General features: G+C 40.3%; 3 protein-coding genes and 2 long non-coding RNA genes across 12 annotated transcripts in view; 3 read left to right on the plus strand and 2 right to left on the minus strand.

The window, feature by feature from the left end:
* The window catches only part of LOC139636013 (protocadherin beta-18-like), a 19,481-nt gene extending 17,396 nt beyond the window's left edge, over positions 1-2,085 (minus strand). Inside the window, exons 1-2 of one of the 3 annotated variants that reach the window (XM_071503664.1) lie at positions 1,936-2,085; positions 202-270 (exon numbers count right to left, since the gene is read on the minus strand). In XM_071503664.1, the coding sequence (XP_071359765.1) occupies positions 202-270; positions 1,936-1,954 (88 nt within the window). In that variant the 5' untranslated portion in view covers positions 1,955-2,085. Of the gene's footprint in view, positions 1-201; positions 271-1,227; positions 1,523-1,935 lie in introns of those variants that run through there. The other 2 variants (XM_071503663.1, XM_071503662.1) reach the window with 2 other exon arrangements.
* The window catches only part of LOC139636012 (malate dehydrogenase, cytoplasmic-like), a 171,774-nt gene that overhangs the window by 13,054 nt on the left and 132,530 nt on the right, over positions 1-26,190 (plus strand). The window lies entirely within an intron of this gene.
* LOC139636008 (uncharacterized) overlaps positions 1-26,190 on the plus strand; it is a 41,782-nt gene that overhangs the window by 12,060 nt on the left and 3,532 nt on the right. The window lies entirely within an intron of this gene.
* LOC139636015 (uncharacterized) lies at positions 1,633-8,049 on the plus strand. 2 transcript variants are annotated; one of them, XR_011694328.1, is made up of 3 exons: positions 1,633-1,647; positions 2,017-5,033; positions 6,325-8,049. It is a non-coding gene; the product is annotated as an uncharacterized lncRNA (long non-coding RNA). The 2 variants fall into 2 exon arrangements; XR_011694329.1 differs by lacking the exon at positions 1,633-1,647 and having other exon boundaries at positions 2,008-2,106; positions 2,376-5,033.
* Positions 2,475-24,190, minus strand: LOC139636016 (uncharacterized). 5 transcript variants are annotated; one of them, XR_011694333.1, is made up of 3 exons: positions 23,724-24,180; positions 23,491-23,619; positions 2,475-2,568 (listed from the first exon to the last, which is right to left on the minus strand). It is a non-coding gene; the product is annotated as an uncharacterized lncRNA (long non-coding RNA). The 5 variants fall into 5 exon arrangements; XR_011694331.1 differs by lacking the exon at positions 2,475-2,568 and adding an exon at positions 10,078-10,140 and having other exon boundaries at positions 23,724-24,190; XR_011694332.1 differs by lacking the exon at positions 2,475-2,568 and adding an exon at positions 10,326-10,856 and having other exon boundaries at positions 23,724-24,190.

A 26,190-nucleotide genomic window follows, 5' to 3' on the forward strand; every position in this document is an offset into this window, starting at 1 on the left:
AAACCACTTTCAGTTTAAACACATTTCATTTTCTAGTATAATTAAACTAAAATTCCTCTTGCATTCAAAAAAAAAAAAAGAAATCTCATTTCTGAACTCATCCTTTTCGTTGCAGAACGACACAGCTGCTGGGTGAAGTGACCTCAAATGAATCTAATTTTTGCAGCCTGCAATTTAAAAGAGATGTAGTATCCACTTTACCTGCGTATCCTTCATCCACTGCACCCAAATGTACATCACTGCCTGCATTACAATTTATGGTTGTAGTAGCTTCAGGAACAGAAAAAAAATGCAAGTCAAAAGCAAGTACACAGATAATAACAGGTTCATCCAAATTACATAAAAACCCTTCTCATTTCCCACAACTGGAATCTCGCCAAATGTTTATGTGCCCAGGTTTGAAGATACAGCTGCAGTCAAATGTTTACAAGGGACATTTATGTAACTGTGAGGATCTATACCATGTCCATTTAAAAAATAAAATAAAATAAAAATCAAGCCTTCTGTATTACTGTACACTGGATTTGCCGAGTGTCCCTGAATGCTTCTTTCAGATTCTACTTCAGGTCAAACCAGCGGCTCATTGATGAGCTTTTTTTTAGATGAAATGAAATTAGCAAGATAACTATTATGGAGTTTAGATATTACAGGAAATGTTGTCTTTGAAGGCACCATTACCATTAGCATTGTTGCTAATGATTAGTGATAGTGCTATCTTAAAGTCACCATGGCAACCTCTGAGTGCTGGACACAAACAGCTGTTTCAGATCAGTTGATGAGAATATTGTGACAAATAACCACAAACATAGACACACACACACACACACACACACACAGACAAAAGCAATTTCTCTATAATTCAGTCTCACAGTATAAACCAGAGGAGCAGTCAAAGAAACAATCAGGATTCTGCTGGAGGCTTTTGTTTTTTTTTGTTAATTGCGTCACCTGACACTGGACTTTGGAACACTAGAACTCAAATCTAAATCATATCAGGCTCCATGACAGAATCATTTCACAATGAAGTTTTTCTCTGATTTTTAGCAAAGGAAAATAACAGATTTGGAAACCAAAAACTGTCTTTCTGCTGACCCACACAATCAAGAATATAATATAATGACAAATCAAGGGCCTTTGATTACTGCAAAACAAACAGCTGCCTTATTTTTCTTCAGTCTGCGCCACATTTGTCTGTTTCTACACTCCAACATTTCTGGCCCCACTCACCAGGAAGACTTCCGTTAACGAAACACACACAAACGGACACAATGAAGAGGAGACACGTCCGAATCAAACCGCTGCGGTCCATGTTGGCTCGGTTGTTCTCCCAAAACCTCACAACCGACACTGAATCGATCACCTGAAGGACAGGTGTTAAGAGGAGCCCACAGCTGACCTCACCTTTCTTCCCTGCAATTCTGTTTTATGGCAGGTTATAAAGCGTTACAGGTTTAACTGATGACGAACTGAGTCAAAGATCAGGACCAAGAGTTTCATTTGCTCTGAAACAGCATGAAGGAATCATGTTCACAGGAGGAGCCGTTTGGACTAAATTTACTAGCCAACAGCTTTACCTTCATGGAGAGCCCAACGAGCTGCTAAAGGACTCCAGTTTGACTCAGAACTGGATTTTCTTCTCCTCAATGTGTAAGTAACTTGATGGATACGTAATGTTACATGTCTGTGTTATTATGAATTATGAATTTGTCCTGCAAATGTTGCGACTGCTAGTTAGCTTAATGCCAGCATTGCTGTGGCATTGATCAACAGCAAAGTAAACAGCAGTTGTTACCTTTGTTCCACAGCAAAGGTAACAACTGCTGTTTACTTTTCAACAAAAGTAAACAAAAGTTGTCTCTACAATTGATATGATTTGATGGTATGATCTTGTGTTTAAGCTTGATTTCCAAGATTTCCTTCTCTCCAGGTACTCACAATCCAAACACATGCACATTAAGTTAGTTGGTGCCCGTGTTATGCTGTGTATGTGGCTGGTTGTTTGTTTCTGTATGTCAGCCCTGTGATGGACCTGTCCAGGGTGTAGTCTCCCTCGCTCAGTGTCAGCTAGGATCACTCCAGCCCCCCACGACCCTGTAAGGATAAAAGGTATTGTGTGGATGGATTAATCCTGCAGAATACTGACCCATATAACCTACAGCTGCGTATCACCACCACTAGATATCAGTACACAGCCATATTTCAGTCTGCATCAGAGCCTTGGAGACGCACAATATGGCTTTAAGGTATAATTTTAACAGTGGCTTCACTTCAGTGTAGACTGAGTCACTCAATGTTTCAGACTGTTCAGTATCCACTAGAGACTACAGCCTGTTTTTGTTCCATATATTGATCATTACGTGTAAAAACAATTGCAGGTTTGAATTCTTATCACTGAAAAGGATTTAATCAGAAGAAGTTCCCATGGCCCTCTGCATCTACTCCAGCTGAAATGTGATTCTACACAACGCTGCCCACCTCCTTCTGCAGCAGGGAGTGGGGCTGGTTCATTGGTAGGGGTGTCGGGATGAAGAGACGGAGGTGCTGAGCCTGAAACTGCATCAGCTGGGCCTGGAGCAGGGATCACATGGGACCATCATGGCTTAAACAGAATACCAGAGCACACTGTATGTTTCATTAAGTAATTTAATATTTACACCAACAAGCTAAAGCTTTGGAAGAAAAAAATATCTTCTTAGTTCACACATCATGAGATTTGTCCCATTTCAATGAATACGTTTATTTTTTTATTTATATTTTATTGTTTTGAACGGAATCACTAATGTTGGGTGGTTAGGGTTAGGGTTAGGAGAGGAGAGGCTAAATATGGCTGAACCCTCAGTGGTACTATATCCTTATTTAAACATGTTCTTAAAAAAGTATGAAGAAGAGATTTACTTCAAAATAGTTCCGTTTTAATCTGGTCCAGTCTTTACTGAGTTGTGTTTCGTGTTGTTAGCTTAGACGACAGCACGACTGCCTCTACTGACACCACTCTGGTGAGAGGATTTTTGAAGCTATGACAAAATCACTTTTTAATTAGTTTTGTCTTCTAAAAGGAAACATCAGCTCTCAAAGAGACAAACATTTTACTATGCTCCACATCTACAGATGGAAAACACAATAAAAAAAATCATGAAAAAGTATAACTGAGGACAAATTCCACTTCTGAGTTATTCATTCAGAATACAATGCTATTAGCTATTATGAATGCTACTGTTAGCCATGTGACTTTGTTCAGGTGGATAGATGAACAAAGATGAACAAAGCAATTGAGAAGAAAGGAAAAAGTTATGACTGGGATACATGTTAATCATAATATACTGCGATAGTAATAATAAGTATGTGCTTGTTTTGTTTTTTTATTTTCACGTGTGTTGCAGGAACAGGTCAGACCGGCTGACTGGAAGTCACTTATCAAATATTTGTGTATCAATGCTTTGCAGCCCAAAGTCTGTAGCTGTGCACGTTTGTTTACACGTGACTATGGATTATGGAGAAACACAACAAGTAGTTCTTATAATTAACTGATATTATCATTTGGCTGTAAATAATAACAGACACACTGCAATCTACATCCGTCCCAATACATTAAAAATGGATAAAAAGATGCTATGCCAGCGATAGTTGACCATGACTGATCCTGAGGGTGGTGGTCAACAGGCAGGTTGTGAACCAGGGGAAATGAAGAGACTAGATGATTCAAATTCTTATGTGAGGCAAAGACTCCCAGATTAACATAATATCCAGGTGTTTTGGTGTCCAATTGAGCAAAATTGGATCAATGAGAAGAAAGCCGAAGTTGCATAACAACACCTAGATGCTTTGTAGAAAGGGCCATCCTCCATCCCAAACATCTGAAGAAGATATTAAATGGTGAGCAATGAACTTTTGATGAACAAACTGGGTCTTATCACACATTACCCCCTTTAATAGTAACAGGAAGTGACGTCTTTAACGAGGTTAATCACACCCACTGTGAGCAACCGTCACAACAGGTAAACACTGCAGAACAGTCTTTTAGTTAATTTTACCTGAACAACGCAGCACTGGGTTTTGAGTGACGCTAACAAAGATGCTAGCTAAGTAAAAACAGCCGTTAGCGAGTATTTAGCCGGTGTTTGATTAACATACAGTTGGGCTCCCTGTCATTGTATTGACTCGGCTTCACACTTATCATTTTCCAACTCTCAGCAATGAACCAACACACATTTGAAACTTGCTCCGCCACAGCTGAATCACCTTAAACCTTTAGCTACGAGCACAACAAGCTAGCAAGTCAACTTCAGCAACTGAGCCAAACATGCTAACCCATTACTCAAAAGTTTAAAACAAGTTGGGAAGTATTTGTTATAAATAAAAAAAGAAAACTACCACAGTAAGCAGCGGCTTGTGTACATTTAAAGGATAATGTAACTTACATTCTTCAGAGTTTCAGCCATTTCAGTTAAATTCAGTTATAAATCATCCAAACTGCAGCACATGTGACTTCGTGGTGCGTTCACAGCCAAACAAACCGACAGTAGCCTTTTCTAAATACTGTTGTTCATAAACCAACCTTATGAACGTTAGCATGATCCTAAACACGATACGTTGACATAACTCTCCAGGACATTGTACTTTTTCTCTCATTTTCCATAGATTTTCTATCCAGGACACGTTGGAACCCTGCTTTAGCTTGTGTGTGACAGAACTTCACGAAAGCTTTTCCATTTGTATTTTTTAATTATCTATTTCTTCTTCTTAAACTGTATGTAAACCAAAAACCAAACAATGACAATTTCATTCTATTAAAAGCCTAATTGCCTTGTGTTATGCTGACACCAGACCTGATTTACATGACCTATAATGACAACAAAATTGTACTTTAGAATCAAACAAACATTGACCACTATGTTTGAGAATGTTCTGTTACATATTAACACTCCATTTGAAGGTGCTCCCAAATGTTTTGGTCCAAGGTTTTGAGACAGACACCCCCTATAAATATAACAGAGATGAAATAACAGACTTCAGGCAAAACAACCGATGGTGAGGTGAGTTAGTTTTATTTATTACCTCTGAATTAAGAAATTAATGACTTTCACCGATTAAAAGACACTTGTAGATGCATGAACATAGATTTATGAAGTAACACAAAACGTTTAGATTTTAAGTTGCAAATGTATACATTATGCTCCCTGTGTGTAATATCTGAAAATTCAGATCAGTGTTTGCAAGCTCTATTTTATGGGTTTTGAGTTCTGGCCAAAATTAAAGCTGCAAGCAGCAATGAGCACGTTTCTGGGTTGACTAGTTTAATTCTGTATAACGACAGATTAAAATCAATCACACCTGTTTCATCATCACAATGTATGCACAAGTAATTTTAAACCCAACAAAGTGTCCACGTCGTAAATAACATATTACCTTTTAAAACACATAGTAAAAGCATCAGGCAGCTCATTGATGGTAAAAAATGTACTTGAGTGCTGTTTATTAATATTTTCCTCCAAAAAGAATTGGCAGAAGTAAACACTTTGACTGGAGTTAACGGCAGGCTCATGAAAAAGAGAAAAAGGGTAATGCTATGGTAGGTGCTGTTAAGATGCTAAGCAGTTTTTGCCCTGATTCAGCTACAGTTGATCCAGGTTGTGTGGTATGTTTAATTTATTGTTATTTTCACAAGTGTGTAACAGAGAATTCAGGGTATTGGTGTGTATGTTCAGAGGACCGTGCTGGATGTACCCAATGACTTTAATCAGGATTGCTATAAGAGACCTTGAGTTCTGGCCAGTTTCCTGCTAAGTGCTGCCCTTGGTGAAGTTTTTTGCTTAATGGCAGCCATGTTTTTTGTTTTTTATAGATAATAGAATTGTGTATCTCAGTCCTGCAAGACGATATACCAACTTTGTTGTTGACTTGTTGAGTCAGAATCCAATAAAGACATGTGGACAAAAACTGGAGAGTGCCAGCGTACTCTCCTGCAACTCTGGCCTGCATTGGTGCATAAAATGTTTGCTCATTTTCAAGTAGGTCATTAGTAATTGTGTCTCAAATGATAAAAACACACATCTGGACCCACTGTAGAATCTGTGCTCATCCTACGCCTTTTAAAGGTTCTGTATATGACATACACCGCAACTATATCTGGCACCTGACGACCAGCATCTCAGAATAAAACAAATGCTTCATTGGCCACATCTCTGGCGTCATGGTGTACATTAAAGCAGTGGTGACCAACAAGCTCAGCGAGATAAGAGAGGCTTTGTATGATGTTTGATTGTAAAGACTTTCTTCCTCTTGTTCTCTTCTCTCTCTTCCTCTACTGCCCTCTCTCCACTACAGAGCTGAAATGACGTATCAAAGAAGACTCCCCACACTGTTGCTCATTTTCATCCTCTGCTTCTCACCATGGCCCACCTCTGGATACAGATTTTATGGCCACTTTGAGCAACAATGCTATGATGACTGTCCAATTAAGCATTACACCTTGAAACATCGCGTGCAGTGTACTGACGCCTGTGAACAGCGAGGGTATGACTACTACTGGTGCAATTCCCAAAAGGGGTGGGATTACTGCTCACCAAGCAACAATGTTGACTACAAAGGCAACCCCTGTCTCCCAGATCATCCCTGTGGAAAACATGGAAAAGGTTACTACTGGTGTAACCTAGTGAAAGGAGGCTGGGACTACTGTGCACCGGTGCTGCCAAAGACGACGACTCATCAAACCAGGTATCAGGAAGACTGCATTGGTGACTGTCAGTATAATGAAAAAAGGGATTACTTCTGGTGCTATACTGAAAACAGCTGGGGCTACTGCTCACCTATACCACACTTAACCTACAAAGGGGAAAGTTGTCGCTCAGATCACCAGTGTAAAACCTATGACCAAAGTTATAGTTGGTGCTACACAACAGACAACGATCACTGGAATTACTGTGGATTTACTAGTGATGATGATTGCCAGCATTCTCTCCAACGCCGCAGAAAACGGACACCTTATGATTCAAACGAGATCTGTTCTTGGACTGACAACAACGGGAGAGAGATAACTGCAACTGAACAAGATGCACGAAATACCTTTGCAGATTGCAGCAATAGATTACGCACAGAAGCATTAGACTTGATCACTGAATGGAACAACCAGCGCTTGGGAAATCAGGCTAGGTCCAACTTGATTAGTTCAGATAATCTTCGCATTGACCTACAGGGAGTGTGTGACATGAATAATCAGCTGTGTTACAACCTGCAAATCCAGGTGAACAAGCCGCGCTGTAAAGGAAAGAGCACCACTCTGTCACAGATCATATGTCCTGTTGACACTCCAGCTAAGCAAATGCGTTGGGCCTTTAAGCGCAGTTTAGAGAAGCGGACCAAGGTTATACTGAGAGCACAGTAACTAACCATCCAGCTCCTCAAACACCCACCAAAGGTATCAATAGTAATGTCACTCAAACATATTTAACTACTGATTAGTGCAGGGCACATAGAAATGACCACTTGTCAGTGTTTGGCAGAATGAGTAAGTTAGCGTGAAGCTCTCCATCAGCAAACTTTTTTCTTCTTCAATCAATTAATCACAGCAAGGACCCAAACTAGAACCCCCCCCCTCCATTGGATGTGGGTTTGTCTCAGGGTCTTTCATCTGATAAGATTTTTGTTTTAAAATGTTTTATTAAACAAATTATCTATCTATCTATCTATCTATCTATCTATCTATCTATCTATCAATCATCCCATTCTCGAGAATGCAACATCTCAGTCACATCTTGAGGGAACTTTGGCACAAACTTTCAGTTGGACTCAAGGACAAACTGATTAGAATGTGATGGTCAAAGGTCAAAGGTCACTCACAGGTTTTGGCCATAACTCACAAATTCAACACTGCATCTCAGGAAGAGGAAGTTGTGACCATATCTACTGCAACTTGACTGGTTGGTGGAGGAAACAACCCTGAGTTGTAACTAGTAGTAACTTTGAATCAATGTATGTACAAAGTCCATATCTAAACAGAAAAAACATAATTGTGCTAAATATGCAATAAACATAACAATTTTGGATGACAAATATGTGTAATGTTCATAAATGTACATACATAAATGTTCCATTTCAGTGTGTCAACATTAGGATGTCTCTGCATGCTCCTATTTGCTTTAGTTACACAGGATAGAATCAAAGATTATATATATATATTCACCATTTGGAGTCACAGTATAGAAGGAACCAGAACTCCAGACCAGCTGCTGAACAAAGCTCCAGTCTGACGAATGGTTAGGGCACATACCACAGACGCGCAAATGCTCCTGGCAGGTGAGTCGCCCGACCGGCCCGACTCCTTCCCACATGTCAGTCACCAGTCTATCACTGTTATATAGAAACAAACAACCTGACACATTCACATTCACACCTATGGGCAATTTAGAGTCACAGATGAACCTAAACCTCCCACAAAGCCGGGGAACCTGCAGGGAACCCACGCAGACACAGGGAGAACATGCAAACTTCACGCAGAAAGCCCCGGATTTGAATCCAGAACCTTCTTGCTGTGAGGTGACAGTGCTAACCACTGCACCACCGAGCCACCTCAAGTAAATTTCCCAAGCATACTTTATGTAAGAAGTATACTAATATCAATGTACTAGTTGTATACCCGTAAGTGTACTATTTCAATACTTGGGACGATATTGGCCCACTTTTTAGTTTTAAAAAAACTACACTTTTAAATATACTTGAGTGTAAGATTGATACATTTTGGGTCCACAATTAGTTTACATCTAAGTTTTACTTTGTACTGCAAGTATACTGCAAACTATACTATAAACCTATAGTAACCTATAGGTACTAGTTATATACTTCTAGCCCAGTTTTAGGTTTATGAAAGTATTGACTTGAAATATATCTCTAGCTGTACTTTAAGTAGTCTTGAAGTTAACTCATACGTACACTAGCAGTGGACTACATATCAAAATTAAGAACTTATTTGTAAGTCAAAATTTCAAACAAATATTGTATTGGCAGAGTGAGCACAACTACAGGACAAGTACACTTAAACATTCTGTATAGGGCAAGATTTAGTTAATCTCAATCAAATGATTAAGTACAAGTTTCAGCCAAATACACTGTTCTGTATTCTTGTCAGTATGAGCCAAGTATACCCAAGTATAATTTTGCAAAGAATATCTGATTAGAAAATAAGATGTGGCCTGAAAGTACATTCTCTTATTTTTCAGTTTCAAAGAAGTATACTAAGAGCACACTCGAATAAACTTCTTTTTTGTGAGGGTTACCATAGTCAGCTGTGGGGTAAAGGTCACATGCTGGTGGCTTTGAAGGGTGAAACAGATAAATGTGTTTCTTTAAGGAGCAAAGTGAAGGTTTAGAGGAAGCTCATGCTCCCGAGTCTGCTCTTACCTCAGTGACTGAGGGTTTTAGTCTCAGCTGAAGATGTGTTTAAGTGACCTCTCTTCTAATTTTGGAAATCAGGGGATGGAAGGATAAAACAGACATGGATTCCCTGCCATGTTCCCAAACATTACAGATGTAAAGAAACATTTTTCAGCATCAGAAAAATATCGAGTTACATTTGTTTGTTCTAGTTTCAGAGGGACAGCAGCTTCTAATCCTGCTGTGGAAAAACCTTTTTACTTTTGTGAGAATTTGACTCTCAAGTAACAGGCCTGACAATGACCTGGGTTTAAACAGAAAGGACCAGACTGAAGGTGTAGTTCTACCTGCAGCAGTGACGGATTCAGATCTGACCTCTTTGCTGCAGGTCATCTTCCCTCTCTCCTTGACTTTCTTGTCGCTATGGGAATAAATGAGTAAGTAGAAAAAAAAGTGATGAACCCACCAAGGATCCATGATAACTCATCCAACCTAATGGAGGCTGCTATTTGTGACTTATTCAACGTTTTCTGAACATTTACTGAGCGTTTCCTCAGAGTCGGCGCCAAACTAACTGACAAAATGTCAAAGAAGTCGTTGGTGTGGCTGCTAAACCCGAACAGTTCTGCTAAACCAGGTGAAAGTCCAGTGTGAACAGCAGTTTGCATATCACAGCTCAGCCACCAACATGACTGGTGTTGTTTTTGTGGAGTTTGTGTGGTGCAACCTGACCCTCAGCTTCCTTCTGTCTCCATCTCAATCTCCATCTTCAATCTGCAAGTCACGATGAAGGAACAGATTTGGTCAAACAGTCAAAAGCACGAAACAGAAGCAAAGTGCAGGGTTACAAAAGGTCAGTTTTCAGGGACAGACAAAAAAACTGCAGAATTTTAAACTCAGCTCCACTCAACTTTATTTAAATATAATTTGAAACAAAACACAGATGATCCACAGTGCTTTACAGTACACACAGGGGATAAAAGAGAGGAGACAAAACACAGTGAGGAGACTAATAATAAAATAATAATAATCATAATATCACCACTATTATGGGCACACGATCCACAGTCGATATGCTCTGGTTCAGCCACATTCTCATTGCTCCGACAAACACAGACGTTACTTTCATAATGAGAAAAGTGCTGATTGGATAACCTTCCAGGTTAACTCATCCAACCTAATGGAGGCTGCTATACGTGACTTATTCAACGTTTTCTCAACATTTACTGAGCGTTTACTCAGAGTCGGCTCCAAACTAACTGACAAAATGTTAATGAAGTCGTTGTGGCTGCTAAACCCGAACAGTTCTGCTCAAACAGGTGAGCGAAAAGTCCAGCGTAAACTCCTGTGTGTGTGTTGTGTGGTGCAACCTGACCCTCAGCTTCCCTCTGTGTCAGTCCTGAAATCTCAATCTTCAATCTGCAAGTCAGGATGAAGAGACAGATTTAGTTCAAATGTCACAACGGTTCCTCAGAAACGAAGCACGAGATCTGAAAAGGTGGAAAAGAGAAGAGAATACAACTGAGCTGAAAGTAGAATATTGGACTTAAATTCATCAGGTGGAAACAAAAGACAAATCCAAATGTCTCATGGTTGTGTAAACTGGCAGCTGTTTGCCAACACATTACACACATTACACACCTAACGAGGAATACAGGGGTAGATGTGCCTTTGTTAGTGTGTTCTGGTGGTTTCATGCAGCCCTGGCCAAATATTTATTAAGGTTTTGAAGGATTTCAGCTCAGAATAAAGCCACAGCTACATATTTTGTGAAACGTCAACATTTCCAAAGCCACATCGCACAAAACATTTAATTCAGGAGACCTGCTGTAGATACCAAAGGCATAGGTGCTGATTATAGACACAATGTAACACTCTGTATCTCACTTTAATTCAATGACCCACATACTGTCTTTACATTCTGTCATTTCCTTTGAGATATACTTTCCACAGACAACTATAGAACAACAGTGACGTCCTCACATACCTGTAAACCTCCTGTTAAATCCAGGTAACTTATGACATCATTTCGGCCTGTCTCATTCCTGTTTGCATTCATTCATTCATAGACAGCGAAGAACGTGGTGAGCAGAAGGTTTGCAGTGGAAATGAGAAGAAGGTTTACTGTCTTTACTCTCAACCATCCTGAGAATTAGCATGTATGCTAACACACTCAAGAAATGCATCTGGTTCGTCCAGTGTAATTGTGATGTCCATGGCAAACAAAATGTATATGTACATATACATATCTAACAGCATTAGAAACTTGCAGGAGACACACAAGCAGTCTGTGCTGACCAGGCACAGTCAGTCTGCTCATGGTATCTATGCAGGAGTCCCCACATTCAGCTGCAAAATGTAACAAAATTTGAGGATGCGCACGTCATGTGTGCTACAGCAGCTACACAGGAAGTATAAATTAAATGTTAGAGCTCAACTGACAAATCTGCTATTAGCTTATCGCAGTAATACTGTATCACTATCTGTGCCAAGAAAGCATGAAAGAAATGGCAGCGATATGCATGAGTTACTTTAGAAATGGTCCTGCAATGACATGATTTACTCAGCAGACAGCACTGTCAGTTTTTTTTTCACTAAGCATTCGGTATGTATCTCGGGGTTAGTTGATAAAAAATATTACAAAATCATTTGTTGTGCTCATGTTAAAAAACACACGCTGATATATTATCAGACTCTTTTAGCTCTCAATATTGGAATCAGCCTCAAAAGTTCAGTATCTGTTGGTTTTTGGCCCAATGGAAAAAAAGTTGTTGTTGGTTTGAGTCTTTTTTAATCAGAAAGACAGTTCATATGGGATGAGGTGTAAATATACGACTGTCTACAGGTTGCCAAAAGAATAGAAAAATGAAATCAGCTACTTCTAACAGACAGAATTTATTTGTTAAATTTGAAACCAAAGTCAAGAATTACACCACATGTGTGGACATTTGTTAAATCTTCAGAATCAATAAAAAGATCTCTGACTAACTCCTTATACTGGAACAAATATTTGGCAGCATAAATATATCCAGCATTTAATAACCTTCAGATAGAGACTGAAGGTTCAGTTTTATGGAGTATAGCAGTGTTTTGGTACAATAGCAGTTGTAAGGGAAAATAAAAAAGGACCAATGATGGAGCCTTGGGGGACACCACAGGGGACAGTCACAGCAAATATCATTCAACTATGTGAACACTACAACTATGTCTACCAAAAAGGCTCTTTGATAACCTCTGAATCAGTCAACAGCAAACCTGCAAAGGTCAAGTCAAGGCTACAAATGATAAAGTCTGTGTTGAACTTCCTTAATCCAACTGTAGAATCAATTTCTCATCTTCTTCCTTCTACAAACTGCTTAAACTTCTTAAAACTGCTACAATTATTAATTTGAAACCAGGGTTTGATGTGGATGATGACAAGTAGCAAGATGTGCAAAGACAGAGAGGGTCTTGTTTTAAATAAAGATAACTACATATGTACATAGTGAATTTTCACATTATATTTTTATTGTGATTCATCAGTGTTTGTATTGCAAAAAATGATCAGAAATAAAACATGAATGGCCACTTTTTGGCCATTTCAACATGTGTGGTTGGAGAGAGGTTAAAATGAAGAGCTTTATAACTGAGCTGATTGATTCTGTTGGTTCTGAAATGGTTTTATTATTTTAAAATGCAGTGGTAGTGTAGTTTTCCATCTTCAGACATTTTCCATGTTCAATATTATGTGATCCATTCATTCAAATGTAATAATCTGCTATTGTTTCCACTATGTACTTTGTTTAGGGTACAGGTACTAATCACTTCAGTTAACTGCACTTCAAACTTTAAAGACAGAGACAGAGATGTAGGTCATATATTATTACTATAGTATAGGAGCTTTAATAATATGTTTCAACTTCACTTTCAATTTCCCTCTAATGTTTTTAACCTTTCATTATTGTTGTAAAATGTATTGTTTGGACAACTTTGGTCCAGACTAAATAATCTGGATAGTTACTGGACACATTGTCATAAAGTCTGGTACAAACATTCACGGTCCACTGGCAGAGGAATTAATTGAATTTGGTGATCGCTCAGTTTCTCACCTGCAAAAATAATGATATTCCCATCAGCCTCAGGTGTACTTTGTGTTTAGTGCTAATTAGTAAAGGTGAGCATGCTAACATGCTAAAGTAAGATAACATTATCCCTGCTGAACATCATAATCCTCTGTGGTGACGCTGTTGTTAAAACCCTCAGATGGCCGGCCTGGGCTGGATGGCTGTAACACTAGCTGTGTTCCTGTCTACTAGAAACAGTTTGGCAGCTGTGACGGAGAAAAAACTTGAAAGCGCTTTAAACGAAATTCTGAAGAGGTGAGTCAACTTCCTCTGGAGAATAGAGGGAAAAAACTCAAAGCCCTGAACATCACATGACCCTGAGAAAATCATGATGTTTGTTTCTGCAACAGCTGTTTCTGGATTTTTAAAGAAAAGAAACTTGTGGCCTTTCTAACTCTGTTTCAGTATTTCAATAAGGGATTCATGGTCTGAAGAGGATCATTGAGAAAACTGAACCTGCAACTTCACACAATAAATTTATATTTGCTGTGTGTTGATTGTCTCTTTCTATATTTCTGACAGTTTAAGTCTATGATCAGTGCCTCCTTCAATCTCCTAAACAATTAACAGACCCACCAACATTTTTATCTGTTTCCTTTGGCAGGTTTAGACGCCGCTACGCAGAGGGGGAAAATCAGTGGTAAGCAGTCAGTAAAGAATTATCTAAACTTTACAAAACACTTACAGTTAAAATGAATTATGTAAACAACACTTACAGTTACAGAAAAGAGATAAGATGAAGATAAAAACATGCACAAGCTCCAGAGACAATATCAAGACATGTCAAGTTAAATTCTTCCATTTGATTTCCAAAAAGACAAATGTCCTGAGTAACATGTACATGGAGTTGACAGTTCTGTTTAATTGGTTGATTGATCAATACTTCCATCTAGCTTACTCTCCAGACTACATTAATAATGTTTAAATGACACATGGTTAAGATTTTGTGCTTCTCTTTCCTTTAACAGGAAATATCCCATGTTCAGTCTTGCTGCAAGCATCCCACACAACGAAAGGTGGGACTCTTAAGAGGTCAATAGAGTCCCTGACAGAAGTGACCAAGTGAGGAATACCATTCAGAATTGTGACGTGTACAATGGCAAAAGGGTGGTGGCAGCCACAGTTCTGAACTGGCCAGATGTTTTGACTCAGCACGTGTGCCATGGCCTGAGGTTCTGCAACAATGCCCTGCAGGGGTTCTGACATGGGCTGATATTCAGAATACGAATAATAATAAGTGCACTCAAGCAGTTCTTCGGCATAAATCTGATCACGCAGAGTACCGCACTCTACAGAAATTTAACACCTTGCCCACCAATAATAACGAAGATGATTTATTGCTTTTTTATACTTATGGCTCCCCATGTCATGACAGATGTGCATCAGAAACAGATCCCTTGAGTATTCTAAAACTCATAAATCCCATCAAGCGCTGGAAAAATTATGCTTTTGTTTTTTCTAAACCCTTCAAGCCCAGAAATGGTAACTCTGTATCTCCGGAAGTCCAAGAGCAAGCTTTTCTGAGGCTTGCGAGGTACGAGGGTCCCTTAGGCCCCATCGGTCTTGAAAACATTTTCCACTGTGAAAGAAAAAATCAGTTGACCAAGTGTAGCAGCTGCTCCGCTGATGGTAATGTTGCACCCGGTTGCATTTCAGATGCTACACAAGCTGGTACTGATGAAAACCTGCCGTCCACATCATATATACAGCCTCAGCAAGGCAGAGGTAGTTTCAGAGGCGGGAACCCTGGAGGGGCCAGAGGTGGTTTGGGGGGCATGGACAGACAAGGCGGAGGTAGTTTCAGAGGCGGGAACCCTGGAGGGGCCAGGGGTGGTTTGGGGGGCATGAAAAGACAAGGCAGAGGTAGTTTCAGAGGCGGGAACCCTGGAGGGGCCAGAGGTGGTTTGGGGGGCATGGACAGACAAGGCGGAGGTAGTTTCAGAGGCGGGAACCCTGGAGGGGCCAGGGGTGGTTTGGGGGGCATGAAAAGACAAGGCAGAGGTAGTTTCAGAGGCGGGAACCCTGGAGGGGCCAGGGGTGGTTTTGGGGGCATGGACAGACAAGGCAGAGGTAGTTTCAGAGGCGGGAACGCTGGAGGGGCCAGGGGTAGTTTTGGGGGCATGAAAAGACAAGGCAGAGGTAGTTTCAGAGGCGGGAACCCTGGTGGGGCCAGCGGTGGTTTATGGCTGGGAGGATGAAGAAATTGTTGCTAAGCCAAAAAATGGAGGGACGGACTGGGGTAAACACAGAAGAGTTAGCAGGCGCAGATGAGGAGGTGGGGGTTGTGGCGAACAGCACAGGATGAGTGTGAATAAAGTTTAGTTTGTGCATCTGCCCATGATTGGTTTTCAAACTCTTGCAGCTTATATGATATGAACAGCCTTAATTCTTGAAAGAGGTATTTACACACCAACTGCTCTCAGTGCAGATGGAAAAAAATGCAACTTCCTTTAGTTTTAAGAATCCATCAAATGAATGCAATTTCTTTCACAACAGATGGCGACTGGCAGCTTGGTTATGTGTGATTAGAATCAATATAAATTACATTGAATGGTTTATTTTAACTGAAATAAAGAGGTTTGATGTAAATTAACCTCAGTATTTACATACATCATATCAGTGTATAGTTACTTGTGTAAAGCATTACCAAAGTCTCTGTTCTTTCTAAATTAAAGCTTGGCTCAGCATCCACTCCGGTTTGTCTGTGTCTCAAATATTTCTACTCTTATCTATTAAAAATCTGGGTCCTGTAGGTCAAACATTGCAACTGTGAAGCCCTGCCAACCTGTACCTAAGAAAAGTAAAGGTGATTTTTAGCTTCCTCAGTTTCTGTAACCCCTCAGAGAGTCTGTATTTTCTAAAGCTGCTGAAAAATGGAAGAGACTCGATAACTGCAGGTGTAGAACTGGATCAGCAGCTCCTGAAACAAACTGAACTTCCTGAGTTGAGGGGTGGGTATTGTTGTTCTGCCTTTAAGCCGACGGTGGAGGCAGTCACAGCGGCAGGGAGAAAAAAGGGAGAACTGTCATGACGGACAGGCGCTGACTCACTTGTGTTATCACATCTCTGATTCTGGAACAGAATGGTTCATTGTAAACAAGCAATGGCAGCATAATGGAGGGACTTCCCAGGGGCAATAAAAAGGGCTGTTGTTTTCCAGTGCACCAGCTGAACAGTAGTGTACTGATTAAGAAACAGAAAGGCCTTTTTGTTGGGACTTCAAAATATAAAGAACTTTAGAGAACCAACTTTTACAATTTGTTGATTTTAATTTGCTTCAGTGTGTGAGGAACATTGTAACTTGGGTTTTGAAAAGTTGCATCTGATTAAAAATGATGATAATGGTTATTTATGAATGATTAAGTAATCATTAACTCTCCCTTAGTGCATCTGGGCGTGTGTGTGTGTGTGTGTGTGTGTGTTGAGGCAGATGTGAAAATCCTTTAAGCATTATGTTCTATCCTGGTGTAAAACTGGGCAAACAAACCTGTTCTCAGAGAGTCTACTATCTGTATTGTGAATTCAGTTAGAATTTCAGTGAGTGACTTTGTTTCTATGTGGGTTCAATGAAGAAAATTGCTGAACTCTGTCATGTAATGGGATGAAATTCAATTTAATGTTATTCTTTCTTTATTCTCTGTTCGATGAAAGGTTGTGGCTTCATGTGTCATTCACACTGTGCTGTTATCGTTTCTCTAGTGTCCGTTTTCCTCGTTTGAATTTTTGCTTGAATATTTTTGACTTGTCAGATAAAGTCATGATGCTACACTCAGTGTTCGGCTAATCTCCCAAATTCAAACTGCAGACCAGTACTTCATATGTGAAGCTTGTAAAATATATTTCCATGCAACTGTCTGGGGATGTTTTATGAATTTAAACACCAGCCAATTCACTTTTATCACAGCGCAACAAGTCCTTATTTTAATAAGACAAAGTTAATTATTGCCTGAACATGAGTGAATCATTAGTGATCATTTCCTACGCCTTACTCTCAGTTCACATCCATCAGTGAGTAAACATTTGTTGGACTATTTAAAATATATATTCAGTGTCTCAGTGTTCATGACTGGGATTTGACACTTGCATTGAAATAAATGAAATAACACTGTAAACCTATTCAAGACCTATGTTACATTTAACACTCAGTATAACATGGAATTAACGTCTTAAGCTGATATAGAGACAAAGAAAATTAACTGAAGCTCTTTAGTGTAGAAAAAGAACTGCTGTGGTAACATGTACATTTTAGTTCAGTCTTTAAGATACAGACATAAAAAGTTTATGATTTATGTGAAAGCTCAAATTTCCACCTCAAACTACCTGTACATCTCTGTCTCTATTAAAGACTGAGACAGAGTTGCCCAAACATGTCTGAGTAAAGTCAAAGCTGCTGCTGTTGTTTGAGGATCAGATGCAGCTCAGCTTTGCAGAACAGCTGCAGAACAGCTGAGCCTTTTAATCTTACCTCTAAAGCCCTGTAGCCACTGTGAGCGTGCCTTGATCAGACTGTAAGAGCTGAGGTGTGCAATAGTGGCCTGGTCATCATTAACATTAGTCCACCAAGCCTCTTGAAGCTAATATGAACTCTGACAAAGACACTGAATAAATGAGCAGAAGCTCCTTCAGGGTACCAAGAACAGTCGACCTCAGCATCAGGTCGGTTAAATAACGCTGATGGAAAATCACAAAGGTTTTTCTGACCTTAACAGAGTCCCTTCTGCACCTAAACCCAACCAAACCCTGACTATGCTGTTGCATTTTGCCTCATCATTCATCTTTGTGGTCACTGTTTTGTCTGTTTGGCTCATAACTCAAATTCACTAAAATAAATAAATAACTTTTATTTTTTCACGATCATTTTGAGACTTTCTGGTGGCCCTGTTAGATGTAGGGCTTTGACTGTAGTGTCACATATAACATGGACAAAGGGAGGATCTGCTGGAAGGACACTGTCACCCTGCACTGATAAGACATTTACCTTCTCATTAATCTACAGCTTTGAATAAATTCAACAGACTGAATTTGAATGTGTAGATAAGAGGACGACACCACACTAAAGCTTTGGACATGGTCTCACTCCGCTGTATAAAAATGTTCTTTCCTTCTGACTGTGTTCACTGCAACAACAGGCTGCTTCCTCTGCAGAGTGAACAGCTTCAGATCATCCACCTCACACCTCGTCTTCATTACGCAGGTGAGACACACAAAGAGGCAACTATCAGATCTCCATATGAAAACAACACAATGGAAAATGAGTAGCTTTTGATGAATGTAGTTGTTACATCATGAAGGACACAAGAGGAAAATGTAACTGTTCTTTTTGCTCTGATATCTGAAGACTGGTGATCACATTCTGAGTCCAGACGGATGTTGAAGTGAATCCTAAGAACATTTTTACTGTGACCTCCACGTGACAGAATGCAGACTCACTTTCATCTTATTTTTTCTAGTGATTGAGACTAACGGGCTGTGAGCAGTACTGCTGAAGGTGAGTGCTCTGCAATAAATCCTTTCACCTCAGGGAGCAGTGTGCCTCAATGTTCAGACTTAAAACTGCTACAATTATTAATTTGAAACCAGGGTTTGATGTGGATGATGACAAGTAGCAAGATGTGCAAAGACAGAGAGGGTGTTCTTTTAAATAAAGATAACTACATACGTACATAGTGAATTTTCACATTATATTTTTATTGTGATTCATCAGTGTTTGTTTTGCAAAAAATGATCAGAAATAAAACATGAATGGCCACTTTTTGGCCATTTCAACATGTGTGGTTGGAGAGAGGTTAAAATGAAGAGCTTTATAAATGAACTGATTGATTCTGTTGGTTCTGAATGGTTTTATTATTTTAAAATGCAGTGGTAGTGTAGTTTTTCATCTTCTGATATTTTCCATGTTCATTATTATGTGATCCATTCATTCAAATGTAATAATCTGCTATTGTTTCCACTATGTACTTTGTTTAGGGTACAGGTACTAATCACTTCAGTTAACTGCACTTCAAACTTTAAAGACAGAGACAGAGATGTAGGTCATATATTTTTACTATAGTATAGGAGCTTTAATAATGTGTTTCAACTTCACTTTCAATTTCCCTCTAATGTTTTTAACCTTTCATTATTGTTGTAAAATGTATTGTTTGCAGTTCAATGTGAAGCTCCTGTGTCTATAGCAATGCAGCTAACATGATAGACCAGGGCCTGAGGATATCAGCGTCTGTCAATCAGTCCACAACAACAGTCCAGACTGAATAATCTGGATAGTTACTGGACACATCTGGTACAAACATTCACGGTCCACTGGCAGAGGAATTAATTGAATTTGGTGATCGCTCAGTTTCTCACCTGAAAAAATAATGATATTCCCATCAGCCTCAGGTGTACATCAAAATCTTCAGCAGGTATAATGAACTGTAAATGAAATAAGTGACACACTCATGTGCCTGCTACACACCATCTGTCTGAAAAGCATTTTTTGACCTTGTCATCTTATAGATGGCCCGACTGTGGTGGATCACTGTGACGCTGCCACTCCTCCTGTCTGCTGGATGTTTGGCTACTGTGGACCAGAACAAACTTGCAGAGCTTATAGAAGGCATCAAGAATACGTGAGTCAACATCCTCTACAGTCCCTGAAAACATGTTGCTCGTCTCTTATGGTTTTGATTTCACTTGAACTCAAGTACAATCAAAAACAGCAGTTGAAGCATAGCTTTTGAACCTGAGCCATGTTTTGGGTGTAAATGATTGATCCTCTCTGTGTACAGTACACCTTTTCTCGAATTCCACAATCAGTCAATACAACTTTACACCTGCAGTTGTTGTTGAACTGAAACATGGAGAATTTTCTACAGGACTATTGCTTCAGTTTAGGACTTCAGGACTAAATCAGTTCTACAGTGTGTTCTCCATTAATCAATCCATCATCCGTCTATGATCTATGTGTTCTTAACACTCATCTATAGCAGATAATCACACCCTCTATCGTCTTCTCTATCGACAGGTACAACATATCTGGTATGTACAGTCTGGCTGTGAGCATCCCAAGTGAAGACCCAAGTAACCTGAAGACAGTCATAGAAGAAAACCCCCAAGAGAAGGTGCTAGATGCAATTTCAAAAGGTGCTGTGTACAAAGGCGAAAGACTAGCTGTAGCCACACTTCAAAAACCTGAACATGCTGAGTATCGGCTTCTGAAGGACTTAAAACTTGTCAACAACAGCAGTGATTTGTTGCTCATCTACTGTCATGCCTCGTCATGTCCCACAACTTGTACAAACACAAGCAATCCTTACAATATCACTGGGATCATTAAAAATATCAAAAACAAGGGAAACTGGAGTAAATATGCCTTCGTGTTTGAAAAAGTATTCAAGCCCAAAGGGAATATCCATCTTAAGAAAGAAGATTTAACTAAGGCCCTTAAAAATCTTGGTGAATCTGGAATTGGCCTTGAAAACATATTTCGCTGTTACAAACCACTCAACCGTGATTTTCAGTGCACCAGCTGCTCTAAAGGTGGAGAAGTTGAAGACCCGTGTACTGATTACGATGCATAGTCAAGAAAAACAAAAAACAGGCCTTCTTGTTCACTAACAGAGGCAGAAAGTCACAGGTCATTGAGTATTTAAAGCAGATGTTTTTAAAGGCATTTCAGAAGTATCCAATCTCAGTTTGATCAGTATCAGTGTAACTTTGTCTTCATCTTCATATGTGATGGGATGAACACGCACTCAATGATATTACCACATCTGTCTTATTGTGCCACCTGCTGGTCACAGGCCTGTACAACAACAACACAACCACTTCACAAACTGTTTCAATGAGCTCTGAACTAATACTACTATTGCAATCTTATTGAAAAATATAACTTAGAGATCCTGGATATTTTTTTGTTTATGGCTAATATTTGTTTATCTTATAAGTTCAGCCCCACTGCCCCCTAAACAACTTGTTTTAACAGCTCGTGGTGAAATAAGACAAACAACATCCTCACCAAGGAGAGGGTCATGTCAAACACTGCTCGACTAAATTTGCTCAGACGACAGCAGCCATGCCTCCAAATATTAACGCCATTTATCAGTTTAAGTCTGCTTCAAACTAATGTTAAAAAATGGTTGAAAGACAAACAGTCATGGATGGATACAAACTACTTACTGTCAACTGTCCCTGTTTTAAATAAACCAATCAATGAAACCTAACCTTGGTTTTTCCAGGACTCATGTCATTGTACTGTAGCTCTCTGGAAAGTTTTGGAAAATCCTCAGATGTTGTGTTTTCTTTCCTACAATTAAAGCTTTGCTCTGCATCGATTCTGGACATTTGTCTGCGTCCATGTGAGAATGAATGAGTATCTGCAGTTATCTGTTATTAACTGTTCAGATAAACCAAACAGTAAAACCTACTTTAGATTTCAGTGCTTATCTCTGCCTTTCCTTTACTGGGCGCAGTGTCCCAAGTTTTACTGTATAAAACGTCTTATACAATAACACAACACCCTACAGCCAACTATACAACACTATGCTATTATACATCAAACAGTCAACATGTTGGCATATGCTAGACAAATAACACAGAGAGCAATAAGTGATCAAACATGATCCCATTAGGTAAAGAGATGGACAGATCATTCTAAAATATCAACTTTTCAGGAACCAGCACTGCTTTCTGATTTCAAGATTAAATTTCCTTGAGCAAGCACCAGACAACATTTTCTCCATTGAACCAAGCTGCACTTAAAGTAAACACCAACAAACACAAAGGGAAACGGATCTGTTTTTGAGACTGACATAGATATAGACAGACAGTCAGGAAGGTGGATATTTATTATGTCTGATCTTAGCAGTGTTTTTATCAAGCATCAACCTCAGAGGCTGAAAAATGAAGCCAAGCTGAGAGCTGCAGTTCCTCTAATGACCACTAGAGTCTGGCTCCAACAGTGAGTCAGTCCTCAGAGACCTCCATGTCCAAATGTCCAACTTCACAGCAGAAATAAACATGTTTACAGCCTGGTACAAAAACTGTTCTGGTCTCTAGAGATCATTTCCTCCTTCGTGACACCTGTACGTAGGTTAACTTTTAAATAACTTACCTGTTTACATTTTTATTAAGGCTTAAAGTTATGTCATCTTTATGTATAGTGTAATGGTAATTTTGATTTCCTTGTGTTTCAACCATTTGAGATACCCTACCTTTTGCTTTCCCACCACGATATCAGATCCTTTTGTCTTTTAACCATTTGTGAATTGTGATGTCTAGACCTCTTAATTTGCCATCTAGATACAAAATCCTGCAGGATACCCCAAGTGTGAAACATCACCCCGGGGGGGGGGGGGGGGGGGGGTGCCGGTCCCTGCAGCAGACAGGAAAGGTGCCAAAGGGCAACATGATCAAAGGCCCTTTTGATACACTCTTGAGGGGCGTTTCCTCAGGTATAAATGTTTAGGTCTCCCCATACTCGGGGTCTTTCTTCATCCTGACCGCTCGCATGTAGATTGACCTTTTCTTTGCAAAGAAAATAAAAACCTTGTCGGCCGGCAGAAGTCTCTATTTCATTCCTCACCAACAGCAGAGAATTTCCACCACAATAGTCTATGGTTTTTATACTGTTAAAGAAAAACATCATGTTTCTGAGAAACTGTGGGTGTTGCAACATGTAACACCTACAGTCGGACACGCCTGTGAATTTGCTTAGTCAACATGACTTGACAAACAGTCGACAATACAGCTAGGTGACCACACGCATCTCACAAAAAGACACAAACACCATCCTCAGCACTGTTGTGTCATGTGTGGGTGACACAAAGGTGCTTTAAGAAACACCTTAAAAAGCTCCGTGGTGGGTTTTCACACTGGAAGTGTTTGGTGTGGTTCAGACAAACTGGTGCTTTTGCCTGTTTGTCATACAAACACTGGTGAGGATCACACAGCTGCACCGACAACCAGTGGCACACAGAGACTGTAACAGACAGGAGAGCAGAGCCGAGCAGCCAAATAAACTATGGACCAGGCTGAAACGAACCTCTTCCTCACAGCAGTGGAAGCAGATCTCTCATACATCCAGGTCCTGTCCTGTCTCATGGTTGGTGCTGCCTGTCTCCTCCTCCATCCTGCTGCTCTGTCTGGACATCTTCACCTTCCTCCTTCCTGTCTGAACACGTTTTAGGATTATTCTCCTGAACTGACACTAAACCGATCAGATATGCAGCGTCAAGGAAAAATAAGTAGAAATCTGGTCATTGTCAACACACCTACCATCACCTGACAGTGACACAGTGACCATGTAGCATCCAGTATTTTCCCGCCTCGGTGTTGTTCATCTTCCTGGTTCATCGTCTGGACCGCAGCTGAAGCTCAGAGACGCGGGAACTTCGGTCTTGAGGAGTCGCAGCTTTTATTTCCTGACAAACAGCCTGAAGTGAACAAACATTACACTGCTACGTTCACAGCTAACTGCTAACCGCTAACTGCTAACCGCTAACAGCTAACTGCTAACTAACGAGCTAACTCTGCCCTGGTCGCCGCTCTCTCTCTCTCTCTCTCCCGCTACGACCACAGCCTACACACTGATCTGTTCCTGGAAGAAGCTGCTCTGCTCCTGTAACAATGTTCTGTCTCAAACTTTCTGCCGAGCTCTCACACAGATGATAAATTAGTTTACTCTGCTGATTTTCTTGCCGCCGCTGCCTCTTCACGGTTAATTTAGTCGGTTAGTCTGCGCATGCGCTTGGTGCGCCAAAGAAAACCTGCCGAACTCACTTCGGCCCTAGTTGAAAATTTGAGGATTATCCTCAATGCGCATGCGCAAAGCTCCAGATTAAACTGCTCTCCTGCCTGTGCTTTGTCAACAGGACACGACCACGGACATGACAGAAACCACAGGTCCAGGTTTGGAAGTCAAACAAGCTTCAGAGACAACATCCGGCTGCCACCACAAGAGGGCAGGAAGTTACACGATGAACGCAAACAGGGCTCAGATCCTTTAAAGATCCTTTAAAGCAAATTCACAGATTTGTTTATGAAATCAATATATATGTTGGAGAACTATTCCTGAAAACATGTGAAACGTGAAACTTGTGTGGTACTGCATTGTGCAGTTATACGTTAAACTGTGTTTCATCATTTTTGCGTTTTTTCGGGCGGGGCCCAAAGGGGGGACTGGTGACGCACTTGGACCCTCACTTAGCAAACCCCGCCCCTAAAGCTGTAGCGGTATAAAGGTATGAATGTACGCGCTTCAGTGGTGCTCAGTGTTATTGCTGTTAGCTGAGCCTTCCCTCCCAAAATGTGTCTTTCCTACAGGCTGCAATACCCACGGTGTGGTGTTATTAGTAATTAGAGAATAATGTATGAATAGATAATCAGTTATTCACTCATGACGTTTCCCTTCTTTTCATGACCAGAAGGATGGTTCCGCTTCACCCTCCCTTTAGACCATTAAGAGATGCGGAAGTTTGAAACCTAATTTTATATATTTGGCAATATTTTTATTCATTCAAATTCGGCAGGGGGTTTAATATGCCATTTTTCTGTGGTGTGGCAAACTCAGAACTCATATGTTTTTCTGCTTTACAGAAGCTGTTCTGAGATCAGATATTAAGAGAGAAATCCTTCAACTTCATCCATCCATCCATTATCTATGCTGCTTATCCAGCAGGGTGGTGGGGGGGCTGGAGGCACTCCCAGCTGACATACAGAAAGGGCAGGAAAGACCGTGGACAGGTCGCAGGTCTATCACAGGGCTGACATGAAGAGACAAACCACAGGCAAAGCTGAAGCTGGAGAACCCAGCGTGAACCCACACAGACGCGAGGAGAACATGCAAACACAGAAAGGGTCCAGGCCTGGGGTTCGAACCCAGAACCTTCTGGGTGCTGACCAGGACAGTGCAGTGGTTCAGCTTCAGTATCGGCCTTGGCTTCCCTGACAGCAGGCCACTGCTGAAAACACTTACTGCTGCAACCTGTGGGGGGTCCTGCACTGTGTGATAGCAGAAACTGTACGTGACACTGTGTGATTTGAAAAGCTGAACAATTTTTTTAATTTTAATACAAAAACCATTTGGTCGCTGGCCTTTATTTAAATTGTGCGTCTGTCCAAAGTGCTTCACAGTGCAGACAGTTTGGTGCCATCAGTGTGTGTGGGTGTGACTCTAGTCGTTCACACTGTTCATGGTGTTATGATCAAACAAAGAGACAAGATAAAAACAGGAAGAAAACTCGTAAAAACTGGTTTTGAGGTGGCTCCACTAGTCATTCATCAAAGCAGAAGTCTTCATCTTATCTTCATCTCCTGATGACTAAAGACGCAGAGAGAGCTGCAGCACACACAGCTCAGTGTGGGACCACTGTCTGTCAGAGTCAGGGACACAGGACAGAGGATGAAGCAGGGTCTTGTACATATGATCCTCTCTGGAGTCTGAGAACGTGAGCGTTGTCCTGAGAGTTTTGCTTAAAATTCTCAACCAATCACTTAATCATTTGGTCTGTAAATGTTTATGAAATGTACAGAATGGTGAGAACAGTCCATCACAGTTTCCCACAGCTCAGTTTGACATCCTCATATTGTTTGTTTTGTCCAAGCAGCAGTCAAAAATATTAATTTTACAGAAATACAGCAAATCCTTTGCCTATAGGGCCCCAGCAGACTGTAGCATTGCCACTGCTCATGTCGTCACCTTCAGTTTAAGTCAACTGAAGTTTTCAATCTCTTCTGTCTCTGT

Source organism: Trachinotus anak, unplaced genomic scaffold (assembly GCF_046630095.1).
Source record: "Trachinotus anak isolate AG129_WGS33_773 ecotype Australia unplaced genomic scaffold, CSIRO_AGI_Tana_v1 ptg000019l, whole genome shotgun sequence".
NCBI classification, from domain to species: domain Eukaryota; kingdom Metazoa; phylum Chordata; class Actinopteri; order Carangiformes; family Carangidae; genus Trachinotus; species Trachinotus anak.